This window comes from Canis lupus, chromosome 23 (assembly GCF_003254725.2).
Source record: "Canis lupus dingo isolate Sandy chromosome 23, ASM325472v2, whole genome shotgun sequence".
In the NCBI taxonomy this organism is placed as follows: Eukaryota; Metazoa; Chordata; class Mammalia; order Carnivora; family Canidae; genus Canis; species Canis lupus.
The window spans coordinates 27,328,430-27,346,154 of NC_064265.1; the positions used below are offsets into that span (position 1 = coordinate 27,328,430).

General features: G+C 41.6%; 2 protein-coding genes across 6 annotated transcripts in view; one reads left to right on the top strand and one right to left on the bottom strand.

The window, feature by feature from the left end:
- Positions 1-7,591, top strand: part of SH3BP5 (SH3 domain binding protein 5) — a 76,430-nt gene extending 68,839 nt beyond the window's left edge. For all 3 annotated transcript variants that reach the window (XM_025448697.3, XM_025448696.3, XM_025448698.3), the window contains 5 exons: positions 208-338; positions 1,693-1,735; positions 2,438-2,657; positions 5,385-5,645; positions 6,136-7,591. In XM_025448697.3, coding sequence (XP_025304482.1) covers positions 208-338; positions 1,693-1,735; positions 2,438-2,657; positions 5,385-5,645; positions 6,136-6,344 — 864 coding nt within the window. In that variant the 3' untranslated portion in view covers positions 6,345-7,591. The remainder of the gene's footprint in view (positions 1-207; positions 339-1,692; positions 1,736-2,437; positions 2,658-5,384; positions 5,646-6,135) is intronic.
- A 906-nt stretch (positions 7,592-8,497) lies between these two features.
- CAPN7 (calpain 7) overlaps positions 8,498-17,725 on the bottom strand; it is a 41,652-nt gene continuing 32,424 nt past the window's right edge. Inside the window, exons 17-21 of one of the 3 annotated variants that reach the window (XM_025448691.3) lie at positions 15,693-15,838; positions 14,888-14,950; positions 11,728-11,858; positions 9,712-9,804; positions 8,498-9,614 (exon numbers count right to left, since the gene is read on the bottom strand). In XM_025448691.3, coding sequence (XP_025304476.1) covers positions 9,470-9,614; positions 9,712-9,804; positions 11,728-11,858; positions 14,888-14,950; positions 15,693-15,838 — 578 coding nt within the window. In that variant the 3' untranslated portion in view covers positions 8,498-9,469. Of the gene's footprint in view, positions 9,615-9,711; positions 9,805-11,727; positions 11,859-14,887; positions 14,951-15,692; positions 15,839-16,613; positions 16,823-17,725 lie in introns of those variants that run through there. The other 2 variants (XM_035705197.2, XM_035705196.2) reach the window with 2 other exon arrangements.

Consider the following 17,725-nt stretch of genomic DNA (forward strand, 5'->3'; position numbering starts at 1 on the left):
GCAAGGCCACGGCCAGTCTGGCTGTTTCACCTCGCCTGACCAGACTTTCCAAAACAGGTTAACAGAGAAAAGTGGTCCTCTTCTGTTTGGGATTTAGTTGAATCTTAGTTTGTCCACAGATTTCCTCTTTAAAAAAAAAAAAAAAGATAGAAGAAATACCCCAACAAGGGACTATCTGGCCAGGCTGATGTCTGCTGTCGTTTGAAGGTCATGGAGGCGGAGCAGACCAAGACGAGGAGCGAGCTGGTGCACAAGGAGACGGCGGCCCGGTACAACGCGGCCATGGGCCGCATGCGGCAGCTGGAGAAGAAACTCAAGAGAGCCATCAACAAGTCCAAGTGAGTCGGGCGCATGGGGCCCTGGGGCCGGGGGCGAGCGTCCTTCTCTTGTGCATCTTCTCCACCTTTTGTGTGCCGCACACAGGGACCCGCCTCATCAGAGCCCCCCATGTTCTCAGTAACCCCCAGAGGCAGGAAGTGACCAGCCGTGACTGACCTGGGAGACACAGAAAAAGGAATTTCAAAAGCAAGCCATTGCGTGGCTCGTTGGCTGGGGGCCGGGGCTGGGCTTTGGGACACTCTGTGCTGCTGGCTCTGGTGGGCGGCGTGGGCGAGAGTTTCCTTTGAGTTTACCTGTCAGCATCATGGGGATGAGCTGTGTGCACAGCACACATTCTCTCTGGACCCGGATCCAATGAAATGGTGCAAGACTGGCTTTAATGGAGGTTTTTGCAAGCTTTTTTTCACTGCTGCTGTATATTTTTATATAGTAATGATGTTGGGGACAAGCCCCCTGCTTCACTTACAGTTGCTGGGCCTCCAAGCCAAAGAGCTTCCCAGGGAGTGAACAGCTCAAGAATAAAGTACTGTCTACTCTTAACGCTTGACACCAAAGTTCCAAAAAAGAGCCAGGGTCTTTTGACTGACCCAGAACCTGGGGGCTAGTAGAATGTTGGCCTTTGTCCTCTCTCTTGCCCATGACCTGCTGGGTCTGCAGACTGACACTCATGGACAGAAAGCAAGAGGACCCCTCTGAGCCTCCATCCTTTTGGTGAGGGAGGAATAATGCTTCTCCCTTCTCCAGTGACAGGTGTGTGTTGAGGCAGTCCCTTCTCCAGCCTCGTCTATTCTTTTTTTTAAAGATATTATTTTTTTGACAGCAAGTGAGAGAGCGAGAGCAAGTGAGAGTGTACAAGTAGGCAGAGTGGGAGGGAGGGGAGAAGCAGGCTTCCCCACCGAGCAGGGAGCCTGACATGGGGCTCCATCCCAGGATCCTGGGATCATGACCTGAGCCAAAGGCAGAGGCTTAACTGACTGAGCCACCCAGGCAACCCCAGCCTTGTCTGTTCTTTACTCTGAAGGAGACAGCCTCCTCCTTAGGAGAAGGGGATCTGGGCTTCCTTAGCTGCTGGGCACGCCCTGGATGGTCCTGAAGAGCCTCCTACAGAGGAAAGTGAACCAAGGTTTAAGGGCCCCAGGATGAGTGTTCACATGTGTGGGTCCCACAGGTCTTGAGATGGGTGGGCCCTTTGAGCAGTTCTGACTGGCACCTGTGTCCATCTACGAGTATCATCTTCATCTCCTGGCCTTGTCAGAGTTGACGAAATCCTGGACGGTTGGCCTGCCAGCCCTAGCTAGTGGTGTCTGTCGGGGTCGTCGTATTCTCACCCTCACAGTTTTGTGTCTTCCACAGGCCTTATTTTGAACTCAAGGCAAAGTACTACGTGCAGCTTGAGGTATGTGTGGCGTTCTTTGGCTTTGCTGTTGGCTTTTCTGCACTCAAAGCTCCACTTTTATGTGGTAGTGGACTTTCTACTGGCATATTGGTAGAAGAGGTGAATGGAGAGAGAAACACATTCTTTACTGAGTTTTCAGGACTCAAAATGGCCTTGGTTGGGTCTTCAGTGGCCTCTGAAGTGCTCTGAATCTTCTGCCCAGCCACTTTCTGTACTGTCCCCGGGCAGTGGCTCCTCGGGGCTCCTAGGACCAGTGTCGTCATCACCCGGGGAGTGTAGGTTCCTAAGCCCCACCCCAGACACAGACTGCAGGTGGAGCCCAGCCATCTGTGTTTTAAAAAGGCCTCCAGGGGATTCTAATGCAAGTTCGAGAACCCCAGTACGAGGGACCAAATGGCCAGAAAGTGGGACCGGTGTGAGTTAGACACCCCTTACTGTTTCTCTGGGGGCTTTATTCCGCCAGTGGTAGTTTCTGGTTCTTAGCTCGAGTTTGTCACCTGGATGGGGGTTGGGGCTGGTGGGGACTGCTGTTTTATCTGGTGTGTGGATAGCTAGATGAGAGAAATCAGGCCATCGGTCACATCTTGGGGAAGTTTGGAGTAGAGTGACGGGCAGAAAATGGGCTTGAACCTGTCATTCAAAAGCCTCTCCAGGCCGGGAGTGGCTGCCTCCACTTACTGAGCCTCCTCTTCTCCTGAGCAGCAACTGAAGAAGACTGTGGATGACCTGCAGGCCAAACTGGCCCTGGCGAAAGGCGAGTACAAGACGGCCTTGAAGAACCTGGAGATGATCTCCGACGAGATCCACGAGCGGCGGCGCTCCAGCGCCATGGGGCCCCGGGGCTGCGGCGTGGGGGCCGAGGGCAGCAGCACGTCGGTGGAGGACCTGTCAGGGAGCAAGCCTGAGCCAGATGCCGTTTCCGGTGAGTTGGGGGCTCCTGCGCAAGGGCGAGATGACGCCGTAGCTTGTGTGGTCTGCTTCCAGAGCTGTCTCGCCAGTATGGAAGCGCCTCAGAGTTGGCAGGCCGGAGACTTGGCTCTTTCTCATGGCTTCCCACATTTTGCGGGACACCGTATTCATCGAGGTGCTACTGAGTGTTCTCAGAGTCAGGCTTCTGTGGTGGATGAGTTTGGAAAATGTTACACTTTCACGCTCCCTGACATTCAGAGTATGTGTTAGAACATTCAGGGCTCTGAGCAGTACTGCGGGAAGGGAGAGTTGCCTAATAGGGCCCCGTGCACTTCGACTGGATTCAAATCCTGGCTCCCCCGTAGTACATGATGTGGGCAAGGGCTCAACTCTGTTTCTTTACCTGTAAAATACGGAGTATGAGTACCTGGTATCCACTGTGTAGAAGGGAGGTTAGAATTAAATGAAATAATGTAGGCACCCAGAAAGTCTGAAAATGGTGGCCCTCACTGGTATCGAACCGTGGAGACCTTTTTTCCCCCAGGGCGACCCCGTGGGAAACTGAGAGACAAATTTGGTGTGCCCCGCACTTTTATCATTTTACTTTTTTCACCATGATAAGTATACTCTTGAATTCCCATCCCCTATTTCCTCCATCCCTCTGCCCCCTCCCCTCTGGTAACCATCAATTCTCTGTAGTTAAGTCTGTTTGTTTGTTTTTTTGTCTTTTTCTTCATTTATTTCTTAAATTCCACATCTGAGTGAAATCATACGGTATTTGTCTTTGACTGATCTCGCTTAGCATTATACCCTTTTGCTCCATTCATGCCATTGCCAGTGGCAAGATTTCAATCTTTTTGATGGCTGAGTAATATTCTATACCCACCCCCCCATCCATTGGTGTAGACACTTGGGCTACTGATACCTTGGCTATTGTAAATAATGCTGCTATAAACATAGGGGTGCATGTATCCCTTTGAATTAGTTTTTGTATATTTCTGGGTAAATACCCAGTACTGCGCTTCCTGAATCATAGGATAGTTGTATTTTTAACTTTTTGAGGAAACTCCAGACTGTTTTCCACAAAGGCTGTGCCAGTTTGCATTCCCACTACAGTGCAGGAGGGTTCCTTTTTCTCCACAGCCTCACCAACACCTGTTTTCTTGTGTTTTTGATTTTAGCTATTCTGACAGGTGTGAGGTGATATCTCATTGTGGTTTTGATTTGCTTTTCCCTGATGATGAGTGATGTTGATCTTTAGGTGTCTGTTGGCCATCTGGATGCCTTTGGAGAGATGATGTCTGTGCATGTCTTCTGCCCATTTCTTAACTGGATTATTTGGGTTTTTTTGGGTGTGGGTTGACTTGTATAAATTCCCTTAATATTGGATATGTTTTCCTTCACTGTGCAGAAGCTCTTTGACGTAGTCCCAATAGTTTATTGCTTTCATTTTCCTTGCCTCAGGAGGCCTATCTCAAAAAATGCTGCTACGACTGATGTCAGAGACATTATTGCCTGTGTTCTTTTCTAGGATTTTTATGGTTTCAGGTCTCACATTTAGGTCTTTAATCCATTTTGAGTTTATTTTTGCGTATGGTGAAAGAAAATAGTTGTTTTCCCTTTAGATTAAGAAAACTTCCAGCACTGTCTTTGCACACTTCCTTCCGTTTTCTGTGGAATAATCCTTATTGGTGCTCTCAAGGAGGTCCTTCTGGAGTTTTAAAATTCAGTAAACAAATGTTTAAGCCAGGTCCAACGGAAAGGAAAATCTGATCATCAGTAATGTGTGAGGTACTCTACTACCCATCTTCTCATATGGAGGAGAACATGAAGCTCAGAGAGGCTGAGGAAGGCTACACAGCAATTAGTGGAGAACAGGATCTGAGTTCAGATATGAGCCTGTTTTCTGAGCTCAGCATTTCAGTAATTTTCATTTATGGTAGTCCTTTAGGGGATGCTACTGCTGTATCTCCCCCACCTCCCTCAACCACTGCTGTTTTTAAAGATAAGGGAGGAGGGAAAAAGAGAATAGGAAAGGTCTAAAAAGCAGGATTGTATGCAGGCTGAGGGGAAAACAGTGAAAGGTGAATGTGGCTTTCAAACCACAAGAATGATCTGTCCTCTGAACCTTGCTTATTCTGATCCACAAAATGAGGCCCAAGTTTAGAGCATTTTAAAGGAATTTTGTCCTTTTGCAGCAAATGGTGATATACTTTGTCTTTTATGTGATCAGAAGGTGCCTGGAAGATCACAGAATCCCAACAGTTACTCCACACAGGACCATTTCTTTTTGTAGCTCCTGCTTCTGCTGCATGGAAGCAGCTGTTACGGCTGACTGGCTTTGTTTAGTGTGCATCACAAAGGGCCACTCTCTTTCTGTACATGTGGATCTACCTGGGGACCTGGGGCGGAGAAAAGCCCCTGTTCTGGGGCAGATTCATCCTCCAACTTTAGGTAGTGTATTGAAGTAGTTGACACTGACTTCTAGGGTAGAAGTTAGGAGGTTATTTTAAGGACACGGGATATCCATGGGGTCCAACTGCTTCCCTTTGAAGTTGGCAGTCTGGCCATGCAGGCTTGGGAGGGTCAGGGTCCTTTTCTTAGGTGCCCACGGTGGCAAGGATTCTGTGGTCCCCAGGCCGCATCCAGCTGCCAGCCAGAAGTGCACACATCTAGAGGGGTTTCAGGAACTAGGTTGTTCTCCGTCAGAACCTACGACTGGTATTGTCTCTCCTCCTAGTGGCCTCCGAGGCCTTTGAAGATGATAACTGCAGCAACTTCGTGTCTGAAGATGACTCGGAAACCCAGTCTGTATCCAGCTTTAGTTCAGGGCCAACAAGCCCATCTGAGATGCCTGACCAGTTCCCTGCAGTCGTGAGGCCTGGCAGCTTGGATCTGCCCAGCCCTGTGTCTCTGTCAGAGTTTGGGATGATGTTCCCGGTATTGGGCCCTCGCAGTGAATGCAGTGGAGCCTCATCCCCCGAATGTGAGGTAGAACGAGGTGAGTGACCGCCCTCTCAGCCAGTAGTGCCTTTGCCAGATGCCTCGCTGCCTCGGGAGCCAGCTTTCCGTGCTGCTCTAGACCTTTGCCAGGTCTCGGCACTCCCGTGCTGCATCCCTGGACCCCTGCGAATGTGCATTGTGTTGACCACAGAGATGCTGGCTGCTGTTTTGGGAGGGCTCTGCTTGGCTCTGCTTCCGAACACTTCCTCAAAGTGCAGCTTGGGTTCTGTCTTCGCTAACAGCCCTCTTGACAAGCATGTGCTAGAGGTTTGTTTCCTGGCTGTTAGGGTCTGACCAATCCTCTCTAAAGATAAGGGATATATAAAATGCCTTGACCAGTAAAAGCAATGTGTAGTCATGTGATGGAGAATGCTCTGTGACAGGCGCAGTTGGACAACCCTGGGAGATTCTGGAGGGCTGAGTTGCCTTGGGCTCAGGTGGTTCTTGGAATTGTCAGTATGTACTTAATCTCCTTTACATCTCTCTAGGAGACCGGGCAGAAGGAGCAGAGAATAAAACAAGCGACAAAGCCAACAACAATCGAGGTCTCAGCAACAGCAGTGGCAGTGGCAAGAGCCAAAGCAACACCTCCCGTGAGGGCCAGGCCTTGGAGAACAGGATGAAGCAGCTCTCTCTCCAGTGCTCAAAAGGAAGAGATGGGATTATTGCTGACATAAAAATGGTGCAGATTGGCTGATCCATCTGAAGCCCTGGCCCAAGTGCATAGCAGTATTTATACACGAAGCTGTATGGAGAACATTGTGCCAATAATCATTTAATATATGCCAAATCTTAAGCGTTTACTGTAAACTGCACTAATGAAGTTGTGACCTTGAGGGCTGAAGAGTTTCCTTCTGGGAAGAGCTCTTGGGCTGGTTTTTCAGAGTGGAGGCGTTGTTGCAGTGGACTGTGACCAGGGTCACAGCCTCTGTGGAATATTACCTGTAACAGTGTTATGGAAGCAATAACTAGTTCCTGTGAAAGAACCCGAGCCAGGAAAGGGGCTGGGAAGCTGAGCCAAACCGGGGTCGACAGCTTGCTTCTTTCCCTTCTCTTATCCTCAGATTGGGAAAATGGAGATGTTCTCTCCTTTATATCCCAGGGGATCTAAATGAACGCACACAAGAATGAAACTTAATCAGAACACCCCTTTTTGACCCAGCGAAGGCTTACAAAAATTCCAAGAACACGATTCATTTTCATCACCTCTGGTATTCAGAAGGGGCTTTTTAAAAAAAGCGTATAGACTGGGATACCCATTAGAACCATTTTCTATAAAGGTTACCATGAACTGCACTTTTTTTTTGGGGGGGCGGGGGAGGTGAATGCCAACGTGGGGATGGGAGGGATGGAGGGTAGCAGGGACATACCATGGGTGGTGATTTGTGGCTGTGGGGGAGAAGAGTCTATAGCATAAACCTTATCCTACCAGCCAAGGGACTTAACTCTTAAGAGAAGTGCATGTAAAGAATGGTTGCCATTGTTTATATCTAGATTTGACAAGGTGTCAATTTCTCTGTAGGTTGTGACTTTAAAAAATTATTTAAGGGTAATGCTGCATTAGTATTTCTTAGAGGGAACTGTTCTTTAAAGATAGGAAAGGGAGTAGGCATGTGTTGGCACAGGCTGTTAAATAGAAGCAATGAAGTCTGTTATGCTAATAGTATGTGTTAAGATTGCTTTTCTTTCATGTTTTCATGGTTACATATATTTAGAGCACTGTATTTTGTCCTTTTGTTTAAAAAAATAGCATTTCTAAAAGAAAAGCAACCCCATTTCAAGTTGTCTGTTAATTCTGATACAACTTGTATATTTTAGTCATTTGTAAATCTCTCCATACTGTAGTGTCTTCTCCTTTTTTAACGACTGATACAGTATCCTAATTACAAGGTTATTTTGTACTTGTCTTAATTCCTTGAGTGTAATAAAAATGGCCTAAGAAAATGTTTACCTTTCTGTGTCTTCAAATAAACCCTCAATCTTCCATTCTAGGCAACCTTCTTGCCACAAGGAAGAACATGGAATGCAGTGGTCAACTGTCTTAGTTTCCACTTAAGGTCCTGCATCCTACTAATTTAAGCCCCGGTTACCAAGGTTTGAGTTAGAATTCTGCTGCTGCTACTAAAGCTGGGCAGTAAGGAGACACAGCATTAGGAAAATGAAGACAAGGTGATTATGTAGGAATGCTTCCCAACCTCTGCTGCACTGGAATCTCTGGGGAAGCTTAAAGAATACTGTTGCTCTCTGCTATTATAACTCTAGAGCCCAGTATAATTAATTTGGGGTACACTTGCATACTGAACTTTTTTTTTTTTAAGATTTTATTTATTTATGATAGATACAGAGGCAGAGACACAGGAGGAGGGAGAAGCAGGCTCCATGCCGGGAGCCCGACATGGGACTCGATCCCGGGACTCTAGGATCGTGCCCTGGGCCAAAGGCAGGTGCTAAACCGCTGAGCCACCCAGGGATCCCCACATACTGAACTTTTTAAGCTTCCCCAGCTGATTCTAATGTGCATCTAGTTGACATTTTTTTTCCTATCTTGGTCCAGCCAAAACTGATCTTATAGTAGAGCTCCAGGTAGGGTGGTACAGATGTATAATAGAATTCAGTATCAAATTGTTCATATGTAGGTCTCCATTAAAGGTTCTAATTGTGTGTTTAAATCTTTCTCTAAAGGATCATAGAAAATTAATCCACCTAAAATTGAAACCAAGTATTTACCAAAGTGGAATCAGTATTCTGAATATAAAACAGGCCTGTTGAAGCCTGTCATGTAAATAATGAGTTTTTAGATGGAACATACTAGATGAAGCCCTTTAATAATCTCTAGGTTAAACTATGCAGTTTCCGTAAGTATAAAGATTTTATTTCAATTAAAGATAGTAGAAATACAAAATAAGTTGTGATAATTATAAAGTAGAGACGATGAAAAATTCCACCTTATTTTCAGATGTTTAAAATTCTGAGCGTTACTCTGATGGATTTCTATGTAAACTGGGAATTTATACATGGCAGTGGTATCTTGGCAGTTTCTCCAAATACAACCTCAATGAACATATTTTTCAATTGTATCTTCAGTGTTACCATAAGAGCAATTTTTAAAAGACAAACTAAATTGTAGTATCTTCAGTGTCTCAGATTACTACCTTCATTCAGCCTGGTAAAAAATAATTGCAATCATGAATATATCTGTTCTCTTTACATGAGTTAATGGGAAACAGGTACCTAAGTTCAACAACCTTCATTGTTGACTAAGTTTTAAAACATTTCTTAAAGCTTTATTCTTTCATGACACCTGGGCAACAAACATCAAAAATCATAACACAATTAAAATCTGTTACGGTGACATGATTCATTTGGTAATTAGCTGCCCAAGATGTACAGTAGAGTCACAACACAAGCAGGTTTAACTTACAACATGCTCTGCCAAAAGACAAATATAAATATTTCAGAATATTATACCAGCCTACTGTTCCACCCAGTGAGGGGTACGTCATGTCCCTTATCTGGTCTCCGTTCTCTTTTAGCAAAAGCATCACGGAGCGCTGAGTCTAGCCTTTAATCCTCCACAGTTTATGCAATGTGGCCCCTGAATGCAAACCAACTCCTTATACACACAAAACCATGTAAACAGTACTTCTGCGTGATTTAGAGTAATTTTGACTATATATAATTCTAAACACAGTGACCCGAGCACCAGATCCCACTGTAACATTTTTAGAACATTCTGTTCTGTTTGTGTCCTGACAATTTCTGTTCTTATTCGAAGAGCTGATGTTGGTAAGTATAAAAATCCAGTAAATGCCGAAAGCTGCATCACTGAAGTTGTGTTGTCTTGATGGGGATAATACTATTGAAGTCCAAGAAAAAAGGTCCTTCTTGTTTAGGCAAAAAAGTACTAGGAATGATATTATAGATCCCAGCAGGTATATTTTCTAATTCCAAGTAGCAAAACCCACACCTATATGTAGAGGGGGAAAAATGAGAACAAAGTTTACAGAAGATGATGCCACAAAAAGTAAAGTATAAATTAGATACAGTTAAAATGAAAACATTACCTATAGTCACCACTAGATTTCCTCTGAAAGCCATGGGGACCGGGATCTCCCACCATGGACACCGTTACAACCTCAAATCCAACACTATATTGCCTAGCAATAAAAAGAAACAATTACTGTTATTAAGTAGTCTCAAATACACACCTAAAATGCAGATATATATGCTTTCTAAAGTTTTAGGAGGAGGAAACCCCTCTGAAACATGCTATTTTTACTTTAATTCTACAAGACATCATTTATATTTTTAAATTGAAGCTAAGAAGATTAGCTTACTAATCTAATTAAACTTACTTTAGAAGAAACTGTATTTTTACCACGGGCTCTGAGAGAATACTGCTAAATTTAAATGAAAAAAATACTGTCTTTGCAGAAAAAGTGGAAGGAGAAAGCCCTGAAATAAAATCTGAATCTAGAAGTAATTAGCATATTATAGTAGACATGACATTCCAAATCAGTAGGGAAAGGAAGAATTATTTAAATGGTGATGAGGTGACAAATTAAGAAAAAAGAACTTAAATTGTTATAAAAATACCATTCTATATAGATACCACAAAAAGAACTAGAAAAAAAAATACGGTAAAAATTTGATATTGGGGTATGATTTCATGCCCATAGCAAAATAAACCTGAACTTACTTTAAAATGAAAATTTTTCTCTGTGAAAAAAAAAAAAAAATTATGATCTGGGAAAAATACTTGTAAAAATGTGATACAGATTCTTATTCATGCTATATTATAGTTAAGAAAACCATGACAATTCCAAGAGAAAAATGGGTAAAAAAAAACGTGAATAGCCAAAGACACACATTATCAAATACTTTTACTTCAGTCTATGTACAAATTGACTACAAAAGAACAACCAGATACCTTATTTCACCTATCAAACTAGAAAAATAGCTTAACTGTATCTAAAGGATTATTAGTTTTTGAAATAGTTTGTAAAGAGGCAAAATTAAGCCTAGTTTTATTTGTTAGTACTAATTTTATTGTTTAAACCTCTTTAAGAAACGAACCACAATGTACATACAACATACAGCCTAAATAACTTGTAAACACATGGGTTATCACTACCTAGATCAACCCCTCGGCACCATAGAAGTCCCCGTATGTGCCTTTCTGATTACAGCTCCTGTCCCCACACAGCTAACATTTAACACTTTCTTGTCCTTAAAAAAAAAAAGTATATTGACATACAATGTTCGATTAGTTTCAGGTGTGTACAACAGTGATCTGGCAGTTCTCTACTTCATGCTCCCCCAGTGAGTGTAGTAACCTAGTAACCATACGTCGCAACATTATTGACTATATTCTCTGTTGTACTTTTCATCCTTCTGACTTATTTTATGCAGTTTGTACCTCTTAATCCCCTTCACCTATTTCACTTACTCCCCAACACCCTCCCCTACGTTCTTGCTTTTATATGATCTGACAACTTAAGTGTGCATCTTTATATAATAGATTCATTTTGCCCGCTCATCACTTCATATAAGTGGACTCGTACAGTTGGTGTTCTGTTGTGTATTGGCTTCTGCTCAGCATTGTTTTTAACACTTATCCATCATGCTGTGGGTAGTTACTTATTTTAATTGTTGTGCAGGACTCTGACTCAATGCCACTGATGAACACTTGGGTTGTTACAACAGTTTATTAGTCATTTTGGATTGTTCCTCTTATGACACACCTAGTCGAGCTTTTATTTTTTAAATTGCTGACTTTTTTTTTAAACAAACGTTGCATATTTACAATCAATGTGTCTTAAATTTTTCTTTATCCTGAAGTCATTAAGATATTTTCTTTATTAGTAACCCAACTACAAGAGGTTTTTAGACTTGCCTTTTTGGTGCATGGGATATTCAATTATTGAAGCACATTCATTCATCAGACTACCCTTTCTCCACTCCTCTGCAATGCCATGTTTCTCATTAATCAAGTGCCCGTATGTGCATAGGTGTATTTCAAAACCCTATCCTACTAAACTCATTTTTAATGATACTAAGAAAGTTACTTAATCACAAACCTTGGTCCTCTTAGCTCAATCAGTAATGGCCCAGTCTTTTCTATATGGAATTGGTAGATGGGGTTATTTTTGTGAGTTTCTTGGAAATTTCCACATCCTCCAGCACTCTGGCCACTCCACTTTCCATTAATCTAATAAAACAAAGTTTTTGTATTAACAAACTTCCCATTCTCCAATTCTACTTTAAAGACTTTAAAAAGGGAATGATGTCACCAAGATGGCAATAAAAGTTCCTCCTGCTTTGTTTCCCTTCATGAATATAGCTAATAGCAATTCAAGAAGAGGATACGACTGAGAAAATCCTAAACATGGGAATGAGGCAGAAGCAGCCTCTGTACCACAGAGACCAAGACAGATGATTGTATTAGAAGGAAAAGAGAAGTAGCTACATGTTGACTGCATTGTCTCCAGGCCAGCACAGCACCGGGTGGAGAGGTCTTCCCTGAGCTGCTCATTCTTCCAGAGGACAAACCAGCCAACCTCCCCCCGCCCCCGCCAAGACTTGTGGGCTTGCTTTGCAGAAGCCACTATCCTGACCTCACATGATGAGGATCGCAGGGGAATCTGGGGCAGAGAAGGGGGTGGGGTTTGCACCAACTCCCCTGGCATGGACCGCAGCAGACTGAATTCATACCTGTGGTGCCCAAGTAGTAATCCCAACCAGTGGCTTTGCTTATCTGCGAAACCAACTTCAGAACACGCTCTGACCAGGGAACTTGGTGGGGTACAGACCTGCCTGATTCGGACACTCAAATATGAGTTTTGCCAGCCCTATAGCTTGGATTGTCTACACACAGACAAGGAGCTGAGTCAGCCCCAACTGCTATGGAGAGTGCCTTCCAGTCCCATCTGACCAGAAGGGGGTCAACTACTGGCTGCTGTGCACGCTAGTGGTGCTTTAGCCAAGAGGCAGGCAGAACCAACAGTTTGCAGAGTAAAGCCAGTGGCCCTGTTTGGTTTCGGAATTTAGGGTGTAGGCGGGCTTGTGTTAAGACAACAAAGAGATGCTTCTCCTGCTGAGCCCAGGCAGGGCATCTGATTTGTGGGCCCACTCATTACTGAATACAGCCTTCAGCCTGTCTGACCAGGGAACCTAACCAGAGCATGTGGGAAGCTGCGTAACCTAAATGCCCTGCTGATAGCGCTTTTAACAACGAGCATGGCTTGTGGGTTTGCCCCATCTGCAGAGCAAAACCAGTGGTCTCACCTGATTAGGGAATTCAGTTCAAGTCCCCACACAATGAGCTGCATTATTCCTGGGTCCTGTCCTATTGCCCCACCAACACAGGGAAACGAATTCACAGCTCCACCTACTACTGACTACAGTACCATGTCCTGACTGTGTAGTAAGCCTGACCAGAGAATCTAAGCCACTATGCAGCCTGTTTTAGCCTCATTAGGGTAGGGGCCAAGCCAGCGGTCCTACTCAACTATTCTCAGCTAGTGAACCAACCATCATCCCCATCCTTAGAATTCTAACAGTTACCTTGTCCAAAAACAGACCATCACGGCAGGTCCCCCATCTGCCCAAGGACAATACCAGCAGACACACCCAGAAACCCAAACTAAGCTAACTAGTGGAAAACTGTCCCTGCCACAGCAAAGCTGAAAAGCCTGGTAAAGGAGCCTGATTACCCAAATGTACAGATTTACAAACATAAAAACCAAGGATCACAAAAAATCAGGTAAATACAATATCACCAAAAAACCAAATACTACTCCAATAACCCTACAAAAATGGAGATCTATGAACTGTCACACAAGGAAGGCAGAACAATCCTTAAGGAAGCTTAATGAAGTATAACTGACATCCCCAGAGATGCAAGGATGGTTCAACATATGCTTATCAGTCCAGTGTGGTATGTCACAACAGACCAAATGAAAAGAATCTTAAAATCATCTCAACAAATGCAGAAAAAGCATCTGGCAAAATTCAACATCCATTCATGATAAAACTCTTCCCTAAGAAATGAGGCACAGAAGGAACATATTTCAACGTAATAAAGGCCACGTGTGACAAGCTCATAGTTAACATCATACACAATGATGAAAGGTTGAAAGCTTCTTCTCTAAGATCAGGAACAAGACAAGGAAGTCCACTTTTACCACTCCTATCCTAGCTAATGCAATCACACAAGAAAGAGAAAATGTATCAGAACTGGAAAGTAAAAAAAAAAAAAAAAAAGGAACTGGAAAGTCAGAAGTAAAGAGATGACATGATTTTATATTTAGAAAAACCTAAAGAGTCTCAATAAAAAAAAAAAAAAACCGTTAGATCTAATCAACAAATGCAATACAGTAGCATTTCTATGTTAACAACGAATTTTCTGAAAAACCAATCCCATTTATAGTAACATCAAAAATAATAAGATACTTAGGAATAATATAAGGGGGTAAAAGGGCTGTCATCTCAAAACTATTATTACACACTAATAAAAGAAATTGAAGGTAACAGAATAAGTGGAAAGGTATCCCATGTTCATGGACCAAAACAGTTAATACTGTTAAAATGTCAATACACCAAAAGCCATCTATAAATTAAGTCCAATCCCTATCAGGATTCCAATGACTTTTCTTTTAAAACACAAGTAGAAAAAACCACTCTTAAAATTTACATAAAACCACAGAAGACCCTGAGTAGCCAAAGAAATCCTGAGAAAGAAAAAGCAGTAGATAACACACTTCCTGATTTCAAGCTATACTCATCAAAACAATACGACACAGTATAAAATCAGACATATACACAAACAGAATAAAGAGCCCAGCAATAAATCAATTAATTAATATTTGACAAGGGAGCCAAGAATTCTCCCTCAAATTTCCCTCTACACATCTAGCCCACCCTGCAAAAACAGTCTCTCAGTCTACTATAAAGGTTCATCTACATGATGAACCCTTCCCTAATGACCAAAGTTTGTATAATCTTCTTTCTTTGAACTTTATTTCTTTCCACAGAATCACTATATGTTGTTCAGTGAAGATCTTGTATTCCAACCCAGATTGGAGACCACTTACATTTCCTTTGTATTACTGTCAAGTCCAGAACGTTTTTATTTTGTAAAAGATTGTTAAATGTGAAGAATAAAATAAGAAAAGGAGAAAAAGGCAAAGAATTCAAAGAGTTCTCTGAGATTATGACCCAGAGAAAGGATTCTCTTACCTGTTTTGATAAGGTGTACGGTGAAGGAATCTTTGAAAAAGTAAAGCTGCAGGCTGAATATACCTAGATTGAAAAAAAAATTTATTGTAGTGATAAAGTTTATACTTATAAAAACAGCAAAGTGATAAAAGAATATACTGGAAGACTGAAAAATCAGTTGGCACATATAAAAGTCATTATTCTGTACACAGGTTTAGTGAACTGGGAATTGAGTAGCTAGGGTTCTTGTCCTGGCTTTCTCTGCTACTATGTATGACTCAGGGCAAACTCCATAGGCCTTGATTTCTGCATTGAAGGAATAAAGGGGTAGAAGCAGTACCCCAATATCCCTAAAAATCTATTCTCATCGAGCTTCCTTGCTGATGTATTGGGAAAAAACCCTATGCAGAACAAAATTACAATAACCTTCCTCCCTCCCCCAAACCCACCAACCAAACAAAAAAATCTGCGCAGCTACGTGAGAGCAATATGTTTACAGGCAACTGATTTCCTTTCACTAAGTTCAAAGTTGTGTTTTTTAAGTCAAATTATTACAAAGGCGAAAGGAGTTCTTAACTGCTTGCTCTGAAAACTACGATGTTCATTCAGTATAACATTCAAAATAAAAACATGACTTTTCAAAAGCATTACTTTCTGCAAGTATCATAATTTAATACTGAATTGATAAACATACAGACATAAAAATTTACAGAGATCAATTTTCAGATATAAGTTTTTTCCATACCTAATCTCACTTATGAAGCAGAGCACATTATATACTTTGTACTCTTATATTCTGTTGCTGTATGTTGGTTTGTTTACTCACCCGGACAGTATAATGGATTGTATTCTGTTTTTCATACTGAGAAACCACTAATGTAAAGGTATGGGTCCCAGGTGTGGTCAGCTTTATCTTAGTCAAATAATGAGGGCTGTTAATTCGAATGCCATCAATGTATGGAGGCGGGTCACCTACAAGTAAGTAGGTTTACAGAAAAGGACACTAAATTTAGTTCCTGTAGTTTTTAAATTTAAAGTATTATTGTTCATGATAGGAAAAAAAATTAAATGGACGGACATCCCTCCCCCCTTGATTCTATCTTTAAAATATAACAGTCCTAAAAATTTCAACTTAAAACTTTATAATTAAACAATTTAAAATTTTAAGTAATCTCTAATAAATAAATGCAATATTTTGGAATACATTCAATGAGGTATAAGATAATTCCTATTAGCCTATGTTACATTTTCTCCAACAGAGGATTTTAAAGTAGACTGTTTTTTTTAATTTTGGGGAAATTTTTTTAGACACAAAGAGGTACATAAAAATATATCTAAACACCCCACCATTCAGAACTAAATTAACACTTTTTTTGGTCATTCTAGCTTCTTTATAAAACAAAGTCCCTTTTAAACACTACCCTTAGTCTTATTGTGCTTCACTCTGATGGATTAATGGGCATCTTTTCAGACTTTAACACACACACATTCCTAAAAACAAATGTTATTTCTACGGGCATAGAGCTAAAAAAAAAAAAAAAAAAAAAGGATAGCACATGTCTTATTTTAAACCTTTCATTTTTCACTCAACATGTTTAAGATTCATGTTGTTCTATATAGAGATGGTTTATTCCTTTTAACACTGCCTGTATAATATTCCATCATATAAATATGACTTATTTATACCCCCATTAGTTATACAATCTGACAGATATTTCTAATATTTTGCTATCACAAACAATGCTACCTAATATATTCTCTGATGTCTCATCAAAGTCAATACAATAAAATCTTTTCATGCGGGATCCCTGGGTGGCGCAGCGGTTTGGCGCCTGCCTTTGGCCCAGGGCGCGATCCTGGAGACCCGGGATCGAATCCCACGTCGGGCTCCCGGTGCATGGAGCCTGCTTCTCCCTCTGCCTATGTCTCTGCCTCTCTCTCTCTCTCTCTGTGTGACTATCATAAATAAAAAAAAAAAAAAAAAAAAATTAAAATCTTTTCATGCATGTTAATTACTACATGTCATTTAATAAAGTCAGTGCTATATCACTTAGCTTACTTAGGAACACTGAATATTTATAATGTAATCAATTGGAAAAATTAAACGTTTTAGTATTTCAAACAGATAATAGGTCTCTAATGTTTAGAGTGGTGTGATCCAGTATGAAGAGAAAAAGAAGGGGGGCATATCTGTGATTTTGGACAAGGTTTCTAACCTGCGTCTCAGTTCAGTCTGGGGGGAATGATGTAAGAATGTTTTTTAAATTCACTTCAGAGTGTTATGATGAAAATAAAACTATAAACCAGAAACTACTTTTTCCTTGAAAAGGCAGTATCATTATAATGTGAGAGTATTTTTTTTTTTTAAATCCAAATAAAAAGGGTAACAAATATTTTTGAAATTCAAAACCGATTTAAACATCTTAATGCTAGGAATATATACTCATAATATTTGTGGGTTTTTTATTGTATAGTAGCCAATATATGAAAAATGGAAAATCTGGCTAATTTAACTTTAATCCTTGGAATACTATGTGCCATGCTCATTTTGGAATATCAAGGGATATCTACTGACAAGTATCAGGGCTGTCCCACCCATATCTCCCACCAGTGTAATGGGGGTAATAAATACTATGTTTTCCTTTGGTTAAATAAAACAAGACTGAACAAAACCACTTTCTTTGTGCCTTCTGAAAGAACTGTCAATAACTGCTTCCTTACCTCTCACTCTCTCCTCAGTCCACTCCACTTGGGCTTCTAAGCCCACCTCTCCACTAATTCTGTTCTTGTTAAGGTCAATAATGACTGCCAGGATGCTAAGTCCAATCGTTTCTTTTCTAACCTAATCTTACCTCTGAA